This window comes from Pelobates fuscus, chromosome 2, assembly GCF_036172605.1.
Source record: "Pelobates fuscus isolate aPelFus1 chromosome 2, aPelFus1.pri, whole genome shotgun sequence".
Classification (NCBI taxonomy): Eukaryota; Metazoa; Chordata; class Amphibia; order Anura; family Pelobatidae; genus Pelobates; species Pelobates fuscus.
The window spans coordinates 56005224-56031230 of record NC_086318.1 but is presented as its reverse complement, the minus strand read 5'-3'; the positions used below and the strand labels follow the sequence as shown (position 1 = coordinate 56031230).

The 26007-nt window shown below is 45.1% G+C and overlaps 1 protein-coding gene across 1 annotated transcript; it reads right to left on the bottom strand.

The window, feature by feature from the left end:
* Positions 1 to 8830: 8830 nt before the first annotated feature.
* Positions 8831 to 25670, bottom strand: LOC134585462 (uncharacterized). The gene is made up of 3 exons (XM_063440879.1): positions 25185 to 25670; positions 11071 to 11123; positions 8831 to 9895 (listed from the first exon to the last, which is right to left on the bottom strand). Exons 1-3 carry the CDS (start codon positions 25668 to 25670, stop codon positions 9760 to 9762), a joined length of 675 nt encoding a protein of 224 aa, XP_063296949.1. The 3' UTR covers positions 8831 to 9759.
* Positions 25671 to 26007: the final 337 nt, after the last annotated feature.

Sequence of the window (26007 nt, the reverse complement as noted above, 5' to 3'; positions counted from 1 at the left end):
ATGTACAATCTGGTGAGATGGACCTATGATGAGGATATTGTCCAATTAACGGAAGATTCAGTTTCCCCTTTCTCTTATGAATTCTATTAAAGTGACAAGAACTTTCGAGAACATTCTTGGTGCCAAGCTGAGACCAAACGGAAGGCCCCTGACTTGAAAGTGTTTTCCTAGAGCCCAGAATCCGAGAAATTTCATATGATTGCATTTTTCATAATGGTCTGTAGGGATTCCATTTTGAACTTTCTCACATCGAGCATGGAATTCATTCCTTTTGAGTTGAGAATCAGATGCCACTTTCCTTGTGGTTTTGGAGCCAAAAACACTGTGAAGTAAATGCCTTTGAACCTTTCTGTCTTTGGAACTTCTTCTATTACCCTTTGTTCCTGAAGAGTAGAGATGCATTTCCTCATGACTCTTTCTTTGGTGCCTGACAATACCATGGACTTCCTGAAGAGATTGGATCTTGGGTAAGAGGAGAACTCTATCCTGTAACCTTCTTTTAAGATAGAACTGACCCAGACGTCTGTGATATTTGCAGCCCAAACAGGGTAGAAGAACCTTAGTCTTCCCCCCACAATCCCTGAAAGGGCCTGAAGACTGTCAGAAGTTCTCCCCAGATGTACTAGAACCTCTCCCTCTGGAGGCTTTATTCGACGAAAACTGGGAGACGTTTTTCCAAGAGGAATTTCTCAAATATTCCCTTCCTGGTTTATAGGTTCTGCTATCCCAAAAGAACCAATTCTTGAAACATTTCTTGCGGCAAAAATGTTTTTTTTTTTTTTTTAATTCTTTATTTTTGTTGTGCAGGTGATTACAAATTGGTTTCATGACGCCACAACAGCGTAAACTTTGACATTGCAGTGATAACAGTGGCATGAAAGACGTTGCACATTTTTATATTATTAACAGGCTGAAACTATCTAATGCGTTACAAGTTCAAATTACGGGTAACAAGATGTAAAGGGTATGCGTGTGTGTAGGTTATGAGAGTACGCTCAGGTTACAGGTGTTGTTCGGGTGTAGACCTAACTCAGTGCTAAGTTACAGATTTAAATAACAAGGTGAGTAGGGCCTACGTGTGTTCAAGCTTATGTGCGTGGACTTAGCTCGTGTCTGCCCCACAGGTTTAAGTTTCCTAGCAAGTCACGATTGCATGGAGTGAGGCGGTATCTTCGTATTGTTTATATAGGCTGTGTGCCCTAGTGTAAGCTCTATTATTTGTGGAGTTGTACCTGAGGGATTAACATGCTGTGCTTGTCAGGTGGGCTTGAGCCCCTGAGGGTTACTGGGTAAGGGTGTGAGAACTGACTGAACATTGACCTTGCCTTCGGTTATAAAAAGTAAAGGAGCAGTAAGAAAGATAAACAAGTAGAGCAAAATCTGTGGTTTAGTAGGAGCTATGGGTTATGATTGTAGGTGTTGTCTCGTGAGAGAATGGGATGGGTCACCCTTCTGGTCTTGCTTCATCCGATGCCCCTTCTGGTAGGCCTCAGGTGAGTTGGGCATGAGTTCATCATAGTCTGGGCCGGTTCGAGGGCTAGGGTGTTGCTTGCTGGTCGCCTTGCAACATACCCTCCGCTTCGCTGCCTTGTCCTTTCACCGCGTGGGGAAGAGAGGGGAGAATGTGCGGCATTGGTGTGCTGCTTTGGCCGGTTTCCAACATCTGCCGCTCGCAGCCGGTAGGTATAAGTGCTCTCGTGTGTGGGGCCGGTGGGTGTTCGGCATTGTGGTGAGTCGTTACAGGGTGCGCCATGCTTAGTAGTGTGGGGCCTTCTGATGTGGCATTGACTCTTAGATGGGGCCAGAAGCTTGTGAGAGGAGCAGTGGGGGGGTGCCCCTGTGGTAGGTCTTTGTTGTGGCTTAAGGTGGTTCATCAGCGGACGATGATTGTGTTGCTGTCGCAATTTCTGCACCGCTGTATAGGGAACCCCCCTGTGTTGCCTGCTTATCCTAGTTTGTCTGGGCCTTGGGAGTGAGTAACCCGGTGGCAGGTTAGGTCGTTGTGATCCATGCCGGGGTCGGGCTCTGGGCGCCCCCGGAGGCCCCTTCCTCCTCTGCGGTGCCGATCGGCTGACAGGGTGTTGGGCCTCTGGCCGACTTTTTTGCTGTGGATTCTGCCCAGTGGAGATAGAACCATGTAGTGGGGCAGGTTGGTGTAGCCTGCATTCCAGCTCCCTCCAGAACCTCTCGAAGTGCTTGTTCAGCCGTGCCTGAAAGTCTTGTACTGTCACATTGGGATACTCGACGTCTGCAGTTTCCGCCATCTTAGGTGGAACCTCGCGGTCACTCTGTGCCCATGAGGCGGCCTGTGTCGCTTCAGCGCGCCTGGGATTGCCTCCGCTGGGTGGACCGGGATCTCCCCCACCGGTCCAAAGGGGGGGGGTGACGGGGCTTGTGTGCGTCGCGGGTCTCTCCAGAGCGCCTCCAGGTCGGAAAAGCGGCCACTTCACCCACCTGATGTGTGCTAGGCCGCACTCTCAGTCGCGATGCCAGCGTGCCTTGACCTTGCTATACATCACCCGAAAGACTTAGCCTTCTGTTTTATTTTGGCCTGCTGCCCACTTCTTTTACGTTAAATCTTTCGCTGACATCACATAGCCAATGCGACATCTATGTAGACACGCCCTATCTGTCTGTCACCAAACTAATAACCACAGTCGGCAGGAGTAGATCAGCTCGGTACCAGCTACTTGACTAAGCCTGTTTAATTTTACTTTAGTTTTCACATAAAAGACCCTACACAAAGGGAAACCTAACACCCTACGTAGCCTAACTCTGACACAGCAAACTAACACTCTCACGTAGACCACAAGACACAGACGACTCTAGGCTTCCCCAATAAGCCTTAAAGGACCACTCTAGTGCCAGGAAAGCATACTCGTTTTCCTGGCACTAGAGTGCCCTGAGGGTGCCCCCACCCTCAGGGACCCACTCCCGCCCGGCTCTGGAAAGGGGAAAGGGGTAAAAACTTACCTTTTTCCAGCGCTGGGCGGAGAGATCTCCTCCTGCTCTCCTCCTCCGATCCGCCTCTTCTCCTCCCCGTCGGCTGAATGCGCACGCGCGGCAAGAGCTGCGCGCGCATTCAGCCGGTCACATAGGAAAGCATTCTCAATGCTTTCCTATGGACGCTGGCGTGCTCTCACTGTGAAAATCACAGTGAGAAGCACGCAAGCGCCTCTAGCGGCTGTCAATGAGACAGCCACTAGAGGACATAGGGGGAAGGCTTAACCCATTCACAAACATAGCAGTTTCTCTGAAACTGCTATGTTTATGAAAAAATGGGTTAACCCTAGAAGGACCTGGCACCCAGACCACCTCATTAAGCTGAAGTGGTCTGGGTGCCTAGAGTGGTCCTTTAACCTCACTTGTTGTTTACGCAGAGTGTCTTTTGCATCTCGAGGGTAAAATGATGTTTATCATATATGCTACCTAAGACTCAACTACTCCTAATAACGTTAACTATACCGTTTCTACCTGTTTGACCTACTAAATAACACATAGTTGCAACATATATAAAAAGAGGCTGTTATACACAGGAGTTCCAGCACTGCTATTGTTCTCTCTATGTTATGCATACTGTTTGTTCAAAGTGCTCTAACCCCATGCTCTACTTTCTGTATTGTTTTACCATATGCCTCAATAAAAACTAAGATTGACAAAAAAAATAAATAAGAAAAGGTAATTGGCAGAGGGAGAATCCATACTATAATGTATGATCAATAGTGTATGTAAAAGACTAAAAACCATAATATATCAAATGCATAAGCAAACACTGAAAGGCAAATAAAAAACTGTAAGAATAATAAAAGCATATATTCAGGCAAGGAAAACAAATCCAAGCAGCCAGAAGAACAGGAGATCACCAGCAGTTATTTCCGGTCATGCAGGGGTAGCCGCAAATGGCACTTCCGCCCGTTGGAACGCATAGCACATTACATTGCTTGAAATGAGGATCCTATGGCTGAAAAGAACAAACCAACCCCCTCTCAGGGGAAGACAACACAAAGCTACTGCTCTGGTAACCTAACAGAGGAAACAGAGTCCCCAGACGGCTCCCTCTGAGGGAGGACCCCCTATACAACTACGGATCCCAAAGAGCTGCCTTAAAAGGAGGATTTTTGGCCCCAATTTATAGGGGTAATGCACAAGGGGAATTTTTAAGGAGGTCCAACCTCACCATTTACCTTGCAGACGTGTCTCCCTCAGAACACCATACATATCCCACGTAGCAGTTCAGTACTTACACTGAACCTAGCCCAGTTTACTGGGTTCATCAAATGAAGAGAGGCTGAACTTTGGAAATAACCCACGACAAACGCAGGAAGGTGGCCAAACAAAGAAATGATTTTAAGTCCTGTAGAACCAGCTAAGGACAGGAAAAAATACTGTGGTGTAAGGGGAGGAGGGAGTCTTTATACCTATCACTCTAATTGATTAATCAAATTAATTCCTGTCATGTGACTGCTCAAGGAGGTGCTACCCATAAGTGATGCTGCCATGATTAGCCTGGAAATGGTGTTTGTTTAATGTGTGAATTAAGATATTTCCTAGAATTTCAGAATCAGGAGCTCCAGGTTTTCCATTTTCATTAATATGCCAAGTACTGACTTGCTCTCAGAGAACTTGCTGGGGTAAAAACATTTTGTGACTTCAAGTTTTCTGGACAAAATAGTATGAAATACATATTTCAAGTTGTTCTCATAGAGGCTTCCCTGAAATGTTGCCATGTACATCAAGATCAGAGCCGTCGTGGAGGACGAATTGTAACAGTTATTTGAACTATTTTTTTATTTTTATTTTAAATCTCATGTTTTAATAGAATCCTACCCTTAAAAATATGAGTTTAGAATTTACACAACCTGTCCTGACATTCACTGGGGATGCATAGATCATGCTACTGCGTAACATACAGCAGATAATCTGAATGATAGTATTAGATGAGCCTTTGTGCTATTTTCTTTTTTAATTATTATATTATCCTATAAGTACATTCTAAATGTCAAATGTTCCCAAAATGTCTAAATGTTATAATTTAGTTACCAACTTTCTAAATGTCACTGTTTAGTGAATAAACGTATGTGTGCCTGCAGGCCAAGACAGACCTCATTTTGCCTAGGCAAGTTATTTTGTGGCTTGTACAGATTAGTATTGGCTAGCAGTATGCATTGGTTTCTCAAACTATTTTAATCTGTTTTGTATGCTGTGATGAAGTATTTCTTTTATTGAATACTTCACACATATGCTGGTAACTGTCGATAAATTCATTTTTTTTCTAAAAAGTCTCTTTTTTAAAAAGAAAAACCCATAAAATTACCTTTTGTTGATTGTTGTTTCTTTATGTTTTCTTTGAATACAATGTTGATTTAGTATTGGCACATTAAGGTTGTCCAATACATAAAAAATGTAAAAAAAAGCCCTGAGACAAATATACTGTGCTTCATTCTACCTCCTGAAGGTCTACGATTAAAGGACCACTATAGTGCTAGGAAAACATACTTGTTTTCCTGGCACTATAGTGCCCTGAGGGTGCCCCCACCCTCCGGGTCCCCCTCCCGCCGTGCTCTGGAGAGAGGAAGGGGTTAAAATCAGACCTTTCTCCAGCGCCGGGCGGGGAGCTCTCCTCCTCCTCTCCTCTTTCCTATCGATGTCATCGGGTGAATGCGCATGCGCGGCAGGAGCCGCGCGCGCATTCAGCCGGTCTCATAGGAAAGCATTTACAATGCTTTCCTATGGACGCTGGCGTCTTCTCACTGTGATTTTCACAGTGAGGAGCACGCAAGCGCCTCTAGCGGCTGTCAATGAGACAGCCACTAGAGGCTCTGGAAGCTGGATTAACCCTCAGTATAAACATAGCAGTTTCTCTGAAACTGCTATGTTTATAAAAAAAAATGGTTAATCCTAGAGGGACCAGGCACCCAGACCACTTCATTAAGCTGAAGTGGTCTGGGTGCCTATAGTGGTCCTTTAATACTTACACATACAGTGTAGGACAATCACCATGGAAACTCCCTTATAATGTTCAGCCATCAGACTGGGCTGGGAATGGACTATTCACTGAACTGAGCAGTGAGCAGAACCCCACAGGAAATTGAAAAATATATTTTGAACGTGGCTTATTTATCCTTACAGAGACAGTGTAGGCGCTGCTTCATCTCATTGAAGTAGTTATAGTGTATGCAGTCTCTCAGCACCATCCTTCCAATCCATTTAGGTTGCTTGGGCTAATGATGAAGCATTGGCATGAACAGCAATTGGCAGCTGTGATTGGCTGAAAGTATCACAGTGCCCATTGCCTGTATGAATTGGTGTGACTAGAAGGCAGTGTGTTATCTCTGCTCAATGCCGCCTTTAATATTGATTAGACTCTGGGCAAGCAATTTGCATAGGCCCCCTGGACCTTTTAGTCACCGCCTCCCACTCTCTGGCATGCAATCACACCCTTCAACCCCCCCCCCTTCCCCCCTCCCCCCTAGAAAGAAAGCCACATTCAGATACATATATTGACACTCATACAGATACAAACATTGACGAAAACAGATACACAGCAGCACACAATCACACACGTGCAAATACACAGACACACATGCAGATACACAGACACGCATTCACATACAGACACACATACACATATAGAGACACAGATAAACTTTATAGACACACAGACACACATAATTACATACAGACACAAAGATACACATATAAAGACATGCACAAACAGAGATACAAATACAGATACACACACATGCAAATTTCAATGTACAATTTCCAACAAATCCCAGTTTAGTGAAAATCCTTGAAATACAATTATATCTATACATTGAGTTATTGAAATATGTAGCAAAACATTAGTTGCATTACCTGAGGCCCAAGTCACGGTATAACGCAAAGCTTTATTATTAGGTATAAAACACTAACATATTGCACAGTACCATTCTGTTTAAAGAAACATACTCTGACAAAAGGTTGACAAATGTCCTGCACAAGCAAGCTTACAGTCTAAAAGAAGTTAGCTTCTACACAAAATGTAAAACTGCAATGCAAAAATATATTCTACGTGCATATTTAGGACATATTGGAAATCAAATAACCCATGCAACAGATGCAGCCTCTTTCATTCACACTTTGGGAGCCAGTGATACACTGCTGGCTGCATGGTACCTGTGTAAAGGGAAGGTTAACTGGTGGCAGCTTTGAAAGGCAGTTGCCCAATGTACAGTTGCAAGAAAAAGTATGTGAACCCTTTGGAATGATATGGATTTCTGGACAAATTGGTCATAAAATGTGATCTGATCATCATCTAAGTCACAACAATAGACAATCACAGTCTGCTTAAACTAATAACACACAAAGAATGAAATGTTGTCATCTTTTTATTGAACACACCATGTAAACATTCACAGTGCAGGTAAAAAAGTATGTGAACCCCTAGACTAATGACATCTCCAAGAGCTAATTGGAGTGAGATGTCAGCAAACTGGAGTCCAATCAATGAGATGAGATTGGAGGTGTTGGTTACAGCTGCCCTATAAAAAACACACACCAGTTCTGGGTTTGCTTTTCACAAGAAGCATTGCCTGATGTGAATGATGCCTCGCACAAAAGAGCTCTCAGAAGACCTACTATTAAGAATTGTTGACTTGCATAAAGCTTGAAAGGGTTATAAAAGTATCTCCAAAAGCCTTGCTGTTCATCAGTCCACGGTAAGACAAATTGTCTATAAATGGAGAAAGTTCAGCACTGCTGCTACTCTCTTTAGGAGTGGCCGTCCTGTAAAGATGACTGCAAGAGCACAGTGCAGACTGCTCAATGAGGTGAAGAAGAATCCTAGAGTGTCAGCTAAAGACTTACAAAAGTCACTGGCAAATGCTAACATCCCTGAAGAAGAATCCTAGAGTGTCAGCTAAAGACTTACAAAAGTCATTGGCAAATGCTAACATTTAGTGCGAAACACTAAACAAGAATGGATTTCATGGGAGGATACCACAGAGGAAGCCACTGCTGTCCAAACAAAACATTGCTGCACGTTTACAGTTTGTACAAGAGCACCTGGATGTTCCACAGCAATACTGGCAAAATATTCTGTGGACAGATGAAACCAAAGTTGAGTTGTTTGGAAGAAACACACAACACTATGTGTGGCGAAAAAGAGACACAGCACACCAACATCAAAACCTCATCCCAACTGTGAAGTATGGTGGTGGGGGCATCATGGTTTAAGGCTGCTTTGCTGCGTCAGGGCCTGGACGGATTGCTATAATCAAAGGAAAAATGAATTCCCAAGTTTATCAAGACATTTTGCAGGAGAACTTAAGGCCATCTGTCTACCAGCTGAAGCTCAACAGAAGATGGGTGTTGCAACAGGACAATGATCCAAAGCATAGAAGTAAATCAACAACAGAATGGCTTAAACAGAAGAAAATACGCCTTCTGAAGTGGCCCAGTCAGAGTCCTGACCTCAATCCGATTGAGATGCTGTGGCATGACCTCAAGAAAGCTGAACTGAAACAGTTCTGTAAAGAGGAATGGTCAAGAATTACTCCTGACCGTTGTGCACGTCTGATCTGCAACTACAGGAAACGTTTGGTTGAAGTTATTGCTGCCAAAGGAGGTTCATCCAGTTATTAAATCCAAGGGTTCACATACTTTTTCCACCTGCACTGTGAATGTTTGCATGGTGTGTTCAATAAAAACATGGCAACATTTCATTATGTGTGTTATTAGTTTAAGCAGACTGTGATTGTCTATTGTTGTGACTTAGATGATGATCAGATCACATTTTATGACCAATTTGTGCAAAAATCCATATCATTCCAAAGGGTTCACATACTTTTTCTTGCAACTGTATGCCTGATATATTAACTTTATAAATAATTTAAAGGGATATAACTTTACATAGATAAAAAAAAGAAAACACTGTGATATAAATAGGGATGTGTTATCTCACATGGCATCCATACAAATTACAGGATGTTCCCCTCGGAATTTGCAGACTGGTTCTTGAGCATCTGTTGACCAGTTGGTTCATGTTCTGTTTCTGTAAAATGTCTGTCTTCGGTTACTGTGTTGTCTTGTCTCTGGTGATACTACTTGTCTGTGCACTTCCCTGCTGGGACTGACTACTGACTAAGCATCTGTTATCTCTTTGCATTCAGTTACAGACTACTGACCGGCATGTCTCAGAATCTATTGCTCAGCCTGATTCCTGATACCTTACCACACGTACATGATGATTGTGTCCGAATGCTCCTGTAGTACATGGATTCTACCTGTCAATCAGTCTGACTGGGAAGAATAATTATTACCAACACTTCATGCACTGGAGGCTCCTCCAAGCACTCCTCTGTGTTGGGACCTTACTGTCTCACCATGTCATAAACTATTAGAAGATTTTTTGTAGTGCAGAAGACTCACTTACAAAGAGCATATATACGGTATTTCCATTTTATCTCAAAGAAACATAAAATGTCTCAGAATTTCACAATTTATGCTAAACTGAAACATTCAGAATTTCATTCATACTAAATCTCGCATATATCAACACATTCAGAACTTCTACAACAACAACAACAAAAACATCAAGACGCAGTTCGCTGAGTATAGCTAATGTGGGATATTTTCTTTGTGCAATTTTGCAATTCCCTTGTCAATTCTACACAATTCCCAGTTTAGAGAAAAAAAACCCTGGTTGAGTTTGATAAAGTGCTTTGTTCTTTAAGTTATTAGCCTTTAATTATTCTCATTCCAGTGGGAAACAGCAGATCATCCTTCATGAGCTGGAAGCAAGACATCTTTTTGGGCGTATTCTTCTTCAATGCTGTCTATCAGTGCCTCCTCCAAATCATTATACGTTATAGAAGTTGAACGTTCCACGAGGTTGGAGCACAAACCCTGGTATCTGGAAACCAACAGAATACACAGGTCAAAACTGGATGGCAAGTCCTAATGGAAGGTCATTGTTCAAGGATGTCCTTCATATCACTATGTATTGTGCTAATCTGGTCTTGGTTCAAATGAGCCATCTGAAATTGGAGTGTTCCTTTATGATCAAAGCAGAGTCAATGCATGCCTACCACCCATTTTTACCCAACCCACCCCATGAGCAGGGTGTTCCAGTTACTTTGGCCTGCTATCTTTTCCTCCTCACTTGGTTCTTCGATAAGGGTTTACTATACCAAGTAAGTGATCAGCTAATTCTACACACTTCATTGCAACAAACCACGAGGCCGCAGGATTATGCAACACTCTAAATTATTGAAAATTATTATAGAATTACCATCACTCTCATTTTGTCAAATCTATTACATGGAAAAATTCTTACTCTAACCCCTTGATTGCTAAATATTTTTAGGAAGGGCAACATTTTCCCAAGATCCGAAGCAGGAAAGTCCTGAAAAATAAAATATAATAGTTACTCGACTTCCCTACGATTCTCAACTTCATACCTTGAGCTCTCATCTTCTGTACATAGGCTTTATAAAAATCAAAAGATTAGTGTATAGTCAGGGGAAATGAGCAAAGGGCATAATCACAAAACAAAAACAATAATGTTAGAAAGGGGGAACTACAGACTAAAAAAGAAGTAACAAAATGGAGGGAACAAACAAAGCATATATTTGCAATTAGAGGAACAAAAGTGAAGGTACCACATGAAGAAAGGCTAGAGTTAGAAAGCGGGTTACAATTAAGTATAGGCAAAATTAGAGGGTGAACGAAAAAGCACACAAGGGTTTAAAGGTCCTAATCGGTGGATCAAAGAGAATGATCTGGTATGAGTTTATAAAGCAAGAAGGAGAAAAAAAGTAAAAAACTGGGGAATGGAGAGGGTTAGAGGGGCAGTACAAACATTATAAGTAAGTGGCACTGTGTTCTCTTGTGATTATTGTGGGAGGAATCACATGGTGCTGTCAGAAATGATATCACTCTTACCCATGGAATAGAACCAGGAGAGTGCCCCTTTAGGAGTTTAGTGATGGAATGTTTCAGATGCTTAGAAGGGATTAGAAAAGGATATATATGATTTACCAATAGCTAACCAAGAAACGGCTAATTTCAACACAAGTTGTTACTTACTGGGTGGGTAAATTGTTGTTTTTAATGTCCACACTGCTATTTGGCATGTTAACCTTAAAAAATTAAATAAAACAGAAAGATTGAATAAACTTATGATAGGATAAACAATATCTTCAGACTCTACAATGCATTTCAGAGCACTGATAAAGCATAAAATGCATAACAGATATATATTATTATTGGCATTTATAAAAGATCAACATACTCTGCAAAGCTGTTGTATTATAATTGTAATTTTACGATATTTCCATACGTTTCAATACTGAGAAGTATGTGATTGGGACGCAGGTGGGGACAACTTGTGTCACTGGTAATGCTCATAATGGGCGGGCCTGCCCAGAAAATCATTGCGCAAACATGCCAGGCTGACAGACAGACAGCCTCGCTCCCAGGACAAGACCATGCAGAGAGTGCTGCTGAAGTGATGCAACTCCAAAATGGCGGCTTCGGCATTGACACACGGTTAGAAGTCCAAGTGGTAATGCATGCTAGATTTTACCAAAGAGGTAGAGTGCTAAATCCTTTCTCCCGCTCACTTTACCACAGGAAAAGATGGCATCCAAGGGACTTTGGGTAAAAGGAAACAACCCCCCTCCTCCAGATTTAGTTGTATAGTGAAATATAATATTAATATACTAATAATGACACCAATATGACTGATAATAACTATGGTACACGAGTGTAGATTTAGAGGTAAATGGGATAATTAAGATATTATATTCGTAAGGCATTTAATGTTTACTTTACAAGTAAAAACTTTGATATATTCTGAAGAATTAAATGAGTCAGTTGAATAGGAATAATATACAGAATAACATATACTTTCTTTAACCCCTTAAGGACACATGACGTGTGTGACACGTCATGATTCCCTTTTATTCCAGAAGTTTGGTCCTTAAGGGGTTAAAGAAACTTGACAAGCACCGTAAAGTCTGCAGCTCACTGTAGTGGTTATGGTGCCAGGAGTGCCCTAGCGCCCTCCCAGGGTAAATAGTCAAAAAATGCACAAATGGTTTTACAACTTACCTGGAGTCTGCAGAGTGCTGTGTCCACCTACTCCTGTGCCCCCCTGGAAGCCCCTACATTGAACTAAGCCTGGCTAACATATTCCTCAGCAAAGGATGGGACTTCAAGGGAATCCCCATCAGCCTTATGTCTCAAAAATGATATTTGTGCGTACTGCTAATCTCTAAAGCATTTTTTTATTTAAGAATTGTTGGAGCACATTGAACCAATACATAGTTGCCAACGTGCCTGTTTTTGCCAGGACAGTCCCATTTCTTTTGGTTCATGACCACTTTAAGTTATCTGCACAGCATTTACAGTCTGCGATCACTACTACTACTTAATAACAATCAAAATTGTATCAGCCGGGCTGATTGCAGCGTTATAAAGTCTAATGTTTATCGTTGTGGGAACAGGAGGGGACAACGACCATGGGATGTCAGTGACAAAGTTTGAGACAATGACACACATAATCACCGTCCTGTCTAACTTTGCACTTCGCTAAAGTGCTGTGATTACTATACTGGTCATTATTGAGCTTAAAGGACCACTCTAGTGCCAGGAAAACATACTCGTTTTCCTGGCACTAGAGTACCCTGAGGGTGCCCCCACCCTCAGGGACCCCCTCCCGCCGGGCTCTGGAGAGAGGAAGGGGTTAAACTTACCTCTTTTTCCAGCGCCGGGCGGGGAGCTTTCCTCCTCCTCTCCATCTTGATCGCGACGTCATCGGCTGAATGCGCATGCGCGGCAGGAGCCGCGCTCGCATTCAGCCGGTCGCATAGGAAAGCATTTACAATGCTTTCCTATGGACGCTTGCGTGCTCTCACTGTGATTTTCACAGTGAGAAGCACGCAAGCGCCTCTAGCGGCTGTCAATGAGACAGCCACTAGAGGATTTGGAGGCTGGATTAACCCTCATTATAAACATAGCAGTTTCTCTGAAACTGCTATGTTTATAAAAAAAAGGGTTAATCCTAGAGGTACCTGGCACCCAGACCACTTCATTAAGCTGAAGTGGTCTGGGTGCCTAGAGTGGTCCTTTAACAAACAATCTTGTTTAGAGAAAAAGCCTCTTAGTACAATGTTGACTGTAAATCAGCTTGTTGATATTCCTTAATGTTGAAGAGCGCTACATAATGTTGCAATATAGTTGTTGTTTTGTGGATAAGCAGTGTGTTGTGTGGCATTGTGCTTCTCTGCGTGAGGCTGTGTTTATCTGTGTGTTTGCAGAAATTTGTATACCGTATGGGTGTTTGTGTCTGTGTGTGTCTGTGTGTACTTATTTGTCAGTGTGGCAGGGCGTATCTGTGTGCGCATATTTTTGTGTCTATGAGTGTATGTGTGTCAGGGGAGATACGTAAGAGATCAGGCACACATAAATTAAACTATAGCACATTTAAAGAGGAAATGGGACTAGCAGTAAGTGTCCCAAGTTACTTTTGTTGATGTCACTGTTGCTATGGATAAAGTAAATCTATATACTAGGCAAAGAGACATTTTTAAACAGGGTTTTGGAAGACTTTATAGTACATAAACTCTGCAGGAGCCTTCTCTCCAACAAGTGCAAGAATAAAAGAAATATTTAGTTCCATTAAAGTAAGTTTGCTTTTCAGAGGTATGTGTACAGCTCAGCATGAGGTTAACAGCAGAGAGCAGAAAATGAGCGGACTGTCACGATCAATGAACGAGAAATGAAGTGTTACAAGGGCTACAGGAAGCAAAGCAAAGCAATGGTTTTTGAGGTCAGGCCAAACAATGAATGAAAAGAGGTCACAAATTAAACAGGGTCTTAAAATGTAAAAGACAGACTTGCCAGGTGGTTCTTTTGTGTCATCAAATGTAATACTCCCACATAGCCAGTGAAAAAACAACTATCTCAGAATATGGTATAAATCTTCAATAGAAAAATGAACGGGGAGTTTAACCCATTCAAAACAAATATTTTATGGTCCTCAGAGGACTAAAGGAGGAACAGTGTGTGTTTGTACAAGACGCCCTTCACTTTAAAAGAGACACTGTAGGCACTAAAACCATTTTATCTCATTTAAGAAGTTACAGTGCCTGGAGTCCCCTGGCACTGTCTCTCTATTCAGTGTTAAAACATTTGAGACATTGGTTTAGGGTCCCTGGCCACCCACAGCACAGCCTCTACTGGAGGTGTGGCTAAGTCAGAGATTGCACAATTCCTTCTAAAAATAACAATTCATACCAGTAATGTGAGCTGTGATAGGCTGAAAGTGGCCAGCTGAAACTTTCAGCCAATCACAGTGGCCCTTTGCGACTCTGGCTAATGCTTCCTCATTTACCCAAGCAAGCACAGAGGGTTGGGCTGTTAGGACTCCCCTCTAAAAACTGTTTAACAGTGAATTTAAGGATGATGCCAGGGCTTCCAGACACTATAATCACTTCAGTGAGATGAAGCAGTTACAGTGCTTACAGTGTCCCTTTAAGAGCAAGATGTACTGTAACTCACATCATACCTTTGGAATTAAAGAAAATGGATGGACAGCCTTTCACAGATTCTAAATATCTTTCTTAAACAGTGAAACGTATGATAATAAAAGCTATCCATATTTTATGGGGAGGGATGATTTGCGCCATACCCCCCCAGGTCCCTACACCAATGCCTCAATGAATTATCCGTGACCCCATCTATGGGGGCAGTGACTGGCTCACTCGGAGGGAATGGCTTTCATTGTTAAGAGGGTGTCACTTGGGTAAGTCACTTAAGAAGGTGGCACGGTACTCACCAAATACAGCCAGACACACTAGATACATTTATTAGAATTTCTCGCCATTTAACCACAAGGTGATGCTGTAACTAAGCAAATATAAAGGCAAACACAGTGAATATTAGTCCTATCTAATTCAGAACAGAGAATCTGATTATTTTCTATTTTGCATTTAAAGTGGTTAAGAGAAATCATTACTTTTTCTCAAAGGGCTCTAAAAAGATAATGTTTATTAGTCTTCGCTGGTATAAATGCCAGTGATACACAGATAAGGCTGACATCTGAATTTCTGTTGGCAAGTGCTGGTGGGACGCTAGGCTTCTTGTATGTCAGCGAACCCATTGAACAATCTTTCCAGTGTTTGTGTAAAGGGGAAATCGAAGGCTTGGCCCACCCTGTACTACTATTTGTAACAGCCGTGACTACATAAATCTGTTTACAACATTTATCCTGTACCATGAGAAAAACCTATTAACGGCCCTTAGAGTGGCCAGACTTAACGTATGAGAGTCTAGAACACACTTTGCAAGCAGACAAGAGTATATAGGAACAGGCCAAGATCAAGGATTGAAGAAGGAGCAAGCAGAGCCAAAGTCAAAGATTCCAGAGATCAGAGTAGTCGACTGTCAAGTCAAAACCACAATTGGGGCGGGGCGTGGTCTGGCGCTGAACGGAGATGGCCGCCTGATTCTGTAGCTCCGTCCCTGACCGCCCTAAGTTAACTGCAAACCCGAGTTAATGACTTCCATGGGCCGCACTAGACGCACCCAGATGACGCCCTCGACCCCTAGAACCCAGGGGGAGACCCCCACAGAGTCAATCAGGGGGTACCTCCAAACACCGGCGGTCCTAGCGGCGCGCCTCGAGGCCTCCAATATGGCGCTGACTGCACGCCGGAACCTGAGGTGAGGCCTTCGCCTCCGACCCCGGACTGGTACGCTCTCTTTGCCTCCCTACCCAAGAAAGAAGACCTGCAAAACATGGTAGCGGAGGTGAAGGGAGCACTGCAGAAGGAGATTGCCACGGTCCGCACTACGCTCTCAAACTTGGAAGAGAGAGTCAGCACCCTGGAGGAAAGAGAATCCCGCGCAACAGGCCTCAACTCACCGTCCTCCCAGCAACAAGCAGCACTGCTCACAGATATGCGGCTGCACCTGGAGGATTTAGATAACAGAAGCAGACGGCATAATATACGGGTGAGGGGCATAAGAGAGCTTAATGACCAGGAAAATCTCAAAGCACTCCTCACCCGCCTTTTTAACATGCTCCTGGGCCGCCCACCAGATGCTAGAATAACAATGGACAGAGCTCACCGGGCAGTACGCCCGCGCCCGCCACCCGACGCACCGCCGAGAGATATCATCTGCCGCATTCCAGACTACCAAATCAAAGCTGATATTATGATGAGGGCGAGAGCAGAGCGGGCCTGGCGCTTTGAAGGCCAGATGGTAGAGCTCTATAATGATCTCTCCCACCTAACGCTGCAATCAAGGAGAGCCCTACGCCCGGTCACACAAGCACTGCAACAGGAGAGGATCAGGTATAGATGGCTGTTCCCCTTCGCTCTTCTGGCCCGACGGGGGAATGCAGAAGCGGTCATCCGCACACCGGACGACGTCCCGACCTTCACGGAGGTATTGGGGCTACCACAGGTCCGAATCACCAACTGGATGATCTGCCCCCTCAATGAGCGGAATATGGGACAACCGGCTGTTAGAAGATACCCACTGGAGGGGGAGACAGGGATGGACAGGTCCTCTCACCCCCAAGCTGGCCCAGAGGAATAAGAGGGGACGCGATGGGATGCCCTACTGTGAGAGTGGACTGAGAACTGTGAACCGAGAACTGGTAACGTAACCCCGCATGCAAATGCAGGGCTTACAGATACGGGACTGTGAACTCTTCCTGCACATCTACACCCAAGTTTTTCTTTTCACTTGTGTTTTTTTTTTTTTTTCTTGCTTTCCTTTTCTGTCACTGGCTCACTGTTAAACCCTCACTTCTGCTCCGGCCGGCTGGCCCCCTCCCTCTTTTTTTTTTTAAAATATATATATATATATATATATAGTGCATGGTGGCTGAGGCCCTTCTACCTCTCCCACTGGGGGGGGGGGGATGGGACCCCCACAAGCTCACTACAGAAAAGGAATAATGGTCATGGGAGACGGGGGAGAAGGGAGGAGGGCGGAGCTCTCCGGGAGGACACACGGAGGGGGGAGGAGGGGGGCTTGAGACTTAGCCCCAAAGCACATGCATAAGGCTGGAGAGGGAGGGGACGCAGGAATGGAGGGAGGGTGGAGGAGGAGAGGGGATGGGTTAATGGGGAGGCTGGAACACCACAGGGGGGGGAGCATGGGAACGGGAAGGGCCGCTCCCATGGGCCCGCACGGTCTTACTGGCCATCTCAGTCCGGGGGTAACACCCCTCGGCTCCCACACACATGATCATCGAGACCCCCCAGATTTAGCCTCACAGCTGGCCCCACAGAGCCAGGTTATGCTACAGGTAGCTCAGAGGCTTACACATGCAAGAGGACACGAGGACCTCTGGAAGAGCCCATCACAGGTTCACAGCGCTTGAGGACACCTCATGGGGGGGCAACCTGAGGAGGAAGGGAAGGTTACTAGGACACGTAAACACGGTTACACACTTGAGCAAATAGGAGCACATTGCAAAACGGACCGGGACCAAGGGAAGATTATATCGGTGTGGATTCTAGGGGAGAAGGACGGCGGACTCTAGGGGGACCGATTACATAGAGAAAACATGCATAATGGTAGACCCGCACAAGTAGAACTCGATATAGGCATACCGGAAGGCCGGAAAGGGCATACCTACATGGAACTACATACTAACTACATGGAAGACCAGACAGGCCCCTTACATAGGTAACCAACAAGCCGCTATTTGAGGGACCTGAAATTACCGACATAGGGCAATAGGGATGGACAGTTCTAGTGGACATCTTAGGGACACAGACGACCCCGTGGGCGCACTGCCAGGATACAGAGATTCGAGGAGTGGGGGGGAGGACACAAAACCCCCACTGTTGAATCTCGAGGCACATTGCCCCTACTTCACCCGCTTATAGCGGAGCAAAGGACAACACACACCGACGAGCAGGCCTACTGAGTGTAGGCGACCTCACACTCCGACCGCCCCCTTGGCCTGATCTTGCCCCTGCCCCCTGTGTTGTAGACTCAACCCTCTTGTCCTATCCCACCTTGTAGACCACTCTGGGGTCAGCGGAGCTGCCGTGCTGTTCCAGGGGCCCCACTCGGGAGACATGCTTCACGGAGGGGGACCGGCGATGGGGGGGGGGAGCACCCCCTCCCTGGGGACAGGGGAGGAATGAGAGGGGGCTGGTGGTGTACACTCTAAATGCGAGGGGCCTTAACTCCCCACAAAAAAGAGCCAGGGCGCTGCGAGAACTCAGAGCGCTGAGAGTCTCGGTAGCGTTCTTTCAAGAGACCCACTTTCGCTCAAACCAAGCACCGCGATTTTCTAACAGGCACTACCCAGCGGGATTTTTCGCACATAACCCTGATGCAAAATCAAAGGGGGTGGCGATCCTCATTGCGAAAGACGTACCCTTCCAAAAGGTGGCGGAACGCACAGACCCGCAAGGGCGGTACCTCTTCCTGAAGGGCACAATCCATCAGACGCAGTACACTTTCGCCAACATGTACCTCCCGAACAAAGGGCAGAAAGCTTTCCTGAAAGCTGCCCTCAAATGCCCTCGAACAATTTGGGGAAGGTCGGGTTGTGCTGGGAGGGGATTTCAATATACCGGTACATCCCGAAGTTGACACGTCAACGGGCAGGACAACGCTACCAGATCATGTGATAAGGGGCACCAAGGCGCTGCTTCGGGATCATATGCTCATAGACTGCTGGAGAGCAGTCAATTGCAATGCCAAGGACTTTACCTTTTACTCCACTGCACACAAGTCCTACTCCAGACTGGACTACCTATTTATACAACATCGACATCTAGATGATCTCCAGACGGCACACATCGCGCCGATGACATGGTCAGACCACGCGCCGGTCATCATGGCCATTAAACATCCATGTCCGTCCAAAAAACAGTGGACGTGGAGACTAAATGAGACACTGCTGGAGGATCCAACGATACGGGCAGAAATAGCTACAGCCTCGGAACAATTCTTCCTAGAAAACGACACTCCAGAGACCAATCCGTCCGTGATGTGGGAAGCATACAAGTGCACCATTCGAGGGCTCCTGATCAAACACGGAGCACAACAGAAAAAACGACGCACCCTAGAAATATCTGAGCTGACGACCCAAATAGCAGATTTGGAGGCTCAACATAAAAACACCTTGGACGAGGAAATATACAAACGCCTGACGGCGGCCAGAGCACGACTGCAGTCCTGTCTCACATCTAAAATACAATTTCAGTTCAGGCTAGTCCGGAAAGCCTTCTATGAACACGGCAACAAATGCAGTAAATTATTGGCGAGAGCCCTACGGGCTAGGAGGCAAAAAAGTTTTGTCCAACAAATAAAATATGACGGGGAATGCCATACAACCCCCCGACAAATAGCGGAAGCTTTTAAGGCATATTACGCTTCCCTCTACAACTTGCCACCCACAACGGGGAATCTGGAAGCGGACAAAAGGACTATACTGCACGAGAAACAGGAATACGTTGCCCGACACCTCACCTCCCGGCTGGGAGAGGAAGAGAGAGATGCTTTGGATGAACCCATCACCCTGGAGGAACTGCTTCAGGCAGTGAAGCTGGCAAAGAACGGGAAAAGCCCAGGACCGGATGGGTTCACAGCACAGTATTATAAAACCTTTGCCAGAGACCTGGCGCCATACCTGGTGAAGGTCTTCAATGCTGTCAGAGAGGGGGGCACATTGGAACCCAACATGCTACTAGCCCATGTGGTGGTGCTCCCGAAAGACGGGAAAGACCCGCAGGAGTGCGCTAGCTACAGGCCGATCTCCCTGTTGAACGCCGATCTGAAACTCTTTACAAAGATGTTGGCACTCCGCATCCAGCCCCTCCTACCGAGGCTCGTAAAGCCGGACCAAGTAGGATTCATGAAAGGGAGGGAAGCACGGGACAATACGGTCAAAGTGATCAACTTGATACATGCGGCCCAGAAACGGTCGCTCCCGGCCCTGTTTATCTCAACGGATGCGGAGAAGGCGTTCGACAGGGTAGATTGGTCGTTCCTGATGCTGGTGCTCCGACAGGTAGGCCTGGGCCCTCACATGATGGCATGGGTGCAAGCGCTGTACAGCAAACCGGCAGCCCGAGTAAGCGTGAACGGGATGCTGTCCCAACCACTCAACATATGTAACGGGACCAGGCAGGGGTGCCCCCTATCGCCACTGCTCTTCGTACTCAGCCTGGAGCCATTCCTCAACGCCATAAGAGAAAACGAAGGGGTGAGAGGGATTGGCGGCTCCTGGGGGGAAAGTAAGATATCGGCATACGCTGATGATCTCTTGTTCTCGGTTACGGATCCACACACATCCTTGAAAACCATTATGCAGGAATTCGATTTGTACCACCGGGTGTCCAACCTAAAAATTAATTACGGGAAATCCGAGATTCTCAATGTCGGCTGCAACCCAAGGGTGGTGCGAGAGCTCCGAAAGGAGTTCCCCCTTCACTGGTGCAAAGAGGCATTGGGGTACCTGGGGATCTGGATATCGTCAAAATTGACCGATCTATACAGGCTCAACTTTACCCCACTTCTGGGTCGAATTCAACGAGATCTCCAGCACTGGACGCTCCCACACATCACATGGATGGGGAGAATCAATGTCCTGAAGATGAACGCCTTGCCCAGACTCCTGTATCTTCTTCAAACAATACCAATTAATATACCCAAGGAGTACTTTCATCAGGTGCGCAAATCGTTTACCCACTATGTGTGGAACGGAAAACAAGCTAGACTGCGATATGAGATCCTCACACAACCAAAACAAAGGGGAGGACTGGGATTACCGGATCTGAGCAAATATTGCCAGGCAGTACATCTCCAGAGGATCCTCGAGTGGACCCAGGCACCCCAGGAGAAAGTGTGGATTCGGCTGGAAGGCAGTTTTGTCAAGGCGCCACTGACAGCGGTGCCCTGGACTCCGAAAGGAAAGGAGGGAGCACTACCACATGACCACCCGACCATTGCAGCAACATTGAAAGTATGGAGAGCTACGAATCGGAAGACAGAGTTGGCACCGCAGGTGTCTCCACTGTACCCCATTGCGGGAAATCCTCACTTTGAACCAGCAGACTCTCCGACATTCCTGACATCGCTGGGGTTACCGAAGCAGTGTAGATTGAAACACGTGAACAGGGAAGGGGGGATTGTACCTCTCATGGACCTGCAGACCCAGAATACCGCAAGCTTTATGACACAATTCAGATACCACCAATTGGTGCGGCACATCAAATCCATTCCTCAGATGGACACAGCAATCAGGCCCCTAACAACATATGAAAAATTATGCGATCAAGACACCCCTCCGGCACACTGCATCTCTACCTTATATCAGTTGATCCAGGCCAACAGTGGGGGAAACAACACACCATACTTTACCAAATACTGGGAGAGGGATCTGGGTCACACCTTGACGGAAGATCAATGGAGGGAAGTTTTTCTGAACACCCACAAAGCCTCGATCAGCACCAAACACCAAGAGTCGGGGTATAAGATGCTTACGCATTGGTACCGGACCCCGGAAAAACTAGCACTAGCGGGGTGCACCGACGACCCGGAGTGCTGGAGGTGCGACAGGGCACTAGGCACGCAGTTTCACATCTGGTGGACCTGCCCAAACATCCAACCCTTCTGGAAGAAAGTGCACGAAACCATCACAGAGCTCACGGAAGGCGGAATCGATTTCACACCAGACGCTTACCTCCTTCATGTGACCACAATGTCCCCGGCAAGGTACAAAAAGACGATGGTACCGCATTTGCTTAACGCGGCGCGAAGCCTCATACCTGGCCACTGGAAACGGAAAACGGTCCCCACGATGGAAGACTGGATACAAAGAGTGGAAGAAATACGGGAGGCTGAGGAACTCATACTATCAGCGGCGGGCAAGATGCAGAGATACCACCAAACATGGTACCACTGGACGAGGTGGATAGAAAGGGACGGGGAGGGGAGGGGGGTGGAGTTCCGGGGGGGAGGGGAGGACAAGCATGAGGGGGTGAGGGGGAGAGGGGGCCCGAGGGGCAGCGCGGCAGGCGAAATCACTCCAGGCTTATACCCTGTGTTGACGTTTTTCCCCGCTTCCCTTATCCCCTTAATGTCACAGGGGTGAGATCTCCACCACCGGAAAGGAGACACCGGACAAACACCCGTACAACAGGCACACGGGAGGGAGAGGGGTACACATGAAGGGGCCCATGGGGACAGGTTGACGGGCGTCGGGACAGGAGAGAGTAGGGGGGCAGGAGGAGGGGGGTAGACCAGGATGGAAGGGGGAGGGAGGGAAGACAAGAGAAGCAGATGGACACACAAACAAGAGACATCCACACAGCAGAAGAGAACGACACGACAAAGCGCATAGAGAACTAGCTCTAACATGGAGGGTAGAGGGGATACTACGGCACACGCCACGACAAAGGGGGGGGGACGGGAACAAAGACAGACCGCTCCGAACGAAAGTAACTGAGATAATCACACGCTAGAGAGACACACTGGTTAGACAAACGCCACATCTGCAACTAACAACTAGATAGTAAGCGGAATACACAAAACCGACAGCACTCTGTATCAAGTACTCCTGGAGTAGGGAACGGGGGGACATCCCTGGCAGAGACCTCACAGGGAAAAGGAGACAGGGGGGAGGGCCGCAAGCTGGAAGAGGGTACGCAGGGGAAAACCCTACATGGGGGGGGGGGGGGGGGGCAAAAATCAATGCTATGGACCCAGTTGAAAACATTTTGGTTATGAGTTGAAATAGTAGCACATAATGTTATTTAGGTACACCGAGAATGGATGGACTTTGATGAGCAACAAGAAACATGAAACAAAAACAGCTATACGCCAAACGTGTATAATCTAAACTTGTCACATCAAACTAACACTAAATGTAACGTTACGTAAACTTTGTTTTCATGACATATGTATGTGATCATACCTGCTACAATAAAAGCCTTAATAACTAAAAAAAAAAAAAAAAAAAAAACACAATTGGACACCACAAGGCAAAATGTACTCTTGGGTAACTGAGACCATACCGTGCAAAGCGAACTAAGTATGGCCTTATATATGCCCAGGTTGATTTCAATTTGCCTGCATTAAGAATTACAACAGAACATACACCACCTACCCTGTTAGAGCGATAGAGATTGGTTATATGTAAAAAAATTAAGCAGGTCTGGGAGCAAAGGAGTGCAGACGAGAGCACTCCATGTTATTATCAATGCTAGAATTATACTCGCCGTCAGCACGCATGGAGTCCACATGTCAAAATTGACAAAATTGAGGGATCTCCCTCACCGGCCCATGGAGGCACACAGCGAGGGCTGCGGGGATTATGGTGTGCCCAGGCGCACGCCTATGGTTCCCTTACATTCTTTCTTCACTTGTTACAGTTCATGTGTGTACTCATCATTATATTTTATTATTTTTTATTTATAACTATTAAAAGTTATGTTTTAGAATTTATCCTTAGCTTAGGGCAGTGCATTTTTGTTTTTGTTTATATGTGCATGAGCTCCCAGAAGACACAATGCCTAACTTACATTTCTGGATGATAAAAACATAGATGTAGAAAGAAGATTACAGAATAGATAAAGCTCGCTCTTAGTTTTCAATGAGAGAACTATTCAGCAACCATGGTCATATGTGACAAAAAATATCACCAGTAGTTTCAGTACTTAAAAAAAAAGAGTACATTTATTTGTGTAAATTAATAGAAGCTGACGTGAGAAGTAGCTTACTTAATAATATTCTTTATAATATTAAATTGAATAGTTAGTTCATTCTCTTGAACAAAACTAATTGTGACAAGATCTGTAAGGAACACTTTAACAGAGATATATAAATATAAAATCACGGCTAGCATACTTTACATGCCAAAGCTAGACATAAAATAGATTCAATTTTAAATCTAATTTGGTCTAAAGCCTCTAATGGCTGTCTGAATAAGGCATGGGGATATTTTTAACTGCAAGACCACATGGGCATCATTTCTCAAAATCTCTTTATTAAAATAAGGTGATTTTGATGCTTAAACTGTTCACTTAACGGGATTTATACAATAACCAGTCCTAGTAGGGAGCACATGGGATACGAAATAAATGACACACAGGAGCCATAGATGAAGAAGGACTTGTTAGAAAAAAAAGTCAAAGTTCTGCCAGTGGTTATGTCCCTAGGAAGGGGTTTAAAGAACTCACCTTTCTTTCCCGCTCAGGGGAGGTCACGTTCCCCCTGCAGCCTAATCTTTCTCTGGTGACATCACTCTCTCTTAGTGTGTGGGGGGTGGGGAGGAGTCATTCAGGAGGGCCACATGAGAGAAGGACTTGAGAGGCATGAGGGGGCACTATACCGTCATTGATCGTCTGTACCCTGCATACTATGCACACTGATGACGCCTAATATGCACAGAAGTAACATAAGCCAGCCCGGAACTCTTGTTTGGACTGGCTCATGACACTGAAGGAGGTTGAGTTACACCTGGATAACTCTGTATGTGCAGAACTTCATACTAAAATACTGAGCACTGAGCATACAGACTTCAAGCACCATAACCACATCAATGCACTGAAGTGGTCATGGGGCTTGGGGTAACCCTTTAAGGGAAACATATGCTAACTTCTAAAAATGGAGTAATCAGATTATTCAGTCTCATTCAATTTAAAAGCCTGTTTTTTTATGTTACATATTGCAAAAATCCGATCTTTTTAGTCAACATTTTACGGGTGTTTTTTTCCTATAATAGTTTATGACTACATCACAAAACCACACATCATTTTATCATTTTAGACAGACAGACATAGATATATAGGATACATAATATCAAACCAGTATTACAGAAAATAATGCCATTCTGGAGACATAATAAACCACAGACTATTTAACCAATTTAAACAGAGAAATTGCACAAATGTGCAATATACCAAGCTTAGTACATGTTCAAACTTTAAAATTGCAGGTTTAATTTCTAACTGGATAAATAAATAGTTGGAGAACAACCATCACCCTTCAGGTAATGATACCGTCTATCAATACACTGCGTAATAGTCACTAAATCTATAACATATCTATAGGACAGCGCTACGGAACTTGCTGGCGCTATATAAATAATAAAATAATAATAACAAGGATATCAAATGTATATATAATGTGTACTCACTCCACCTTTAACTTACGGTTATGCTGCAGTTGTCTTTTAAGGCACAATGTTGATTTTGGAATTTATCAAACTCAAGAGATGATGTCTGGAGCTCTGACAGTTTATCTACTATGTTCAACATTTCGGGTTCACACGTCACATCTCTCTGAGAATGCAAGCATGATTTCAAATTGGAATTGGCACTGGGAGACCAGGGTTTCAATACATTCACTTTGTATGCGGAATCTTGCCAAGATAAGCAATCCTCAGACTCTGCCAATATCTCATCTAATAGCCGTAGATCCGGATCTCTATAAATTGGCTTGAGCTTGCTTCTCCCATTCAGATTGTCCTTGGTAGAGGCTTCTCCCGTATTTTCGACTTCACTATCTGTTCCCAAAATGCAGGTAGTTGTAGTTCTTCCTTCATTTATTTGTTCCCCTGGAAGTTTTGGGGGCTTCACGGGCTGCCCAATACTGGCCTGGATCAGTCGTTTCCTGCTCTTACTACTGCCGCTGCCCATAGCAATGGCTTCTCGTTATCTTTTAAAAGTACCGAACGTTCTATGGCCTCATGCCTATGCACATGTTAGGTATATTTTTGATACGCTGCAGTTCTGTAAAAAAAAAGACCCCCCCCCAAAAAAATTGCCCATGGTCGCCATGGGATTCTTGCAACTTATCAATGCTTCTTTTTAAAAACTATTCCAATTTTTATTCTTACACCTATAGCCATCACATTTCTAAATGTGAATTTCCAATGCTTGCTTTTGTGTTTAAAAGGAGTCTTATGAAATGCATTATATCTTGAAAATAAAAATGCCACTCTTAGTCCACGGATGGAGGGATTTAATTTCCACC

Coding starts and splice junctions, on each gene's coding strand:
- LOC134585462 (XM_063440879.1), bottom strand. CDS start 25,670: ATGGGCAGCGGCAGTAGTAAGAGCAGGAAACGACTGATCCAGGCCAGT. Junction 11,124..25,184: donor AAGACAACTGCAGCATAACC/GTAAGTTAAAGG, acceptor TAATTTTTTAAG/GTTAACATGCCAAATAGCAG. Junction 9,896..11,070: donor AACAACAATTTACCCACCCA/GTAAGTAACAAC, acceptor GTTGGTTTCCAG/ATACCAGGGTTTGTGCTCCA.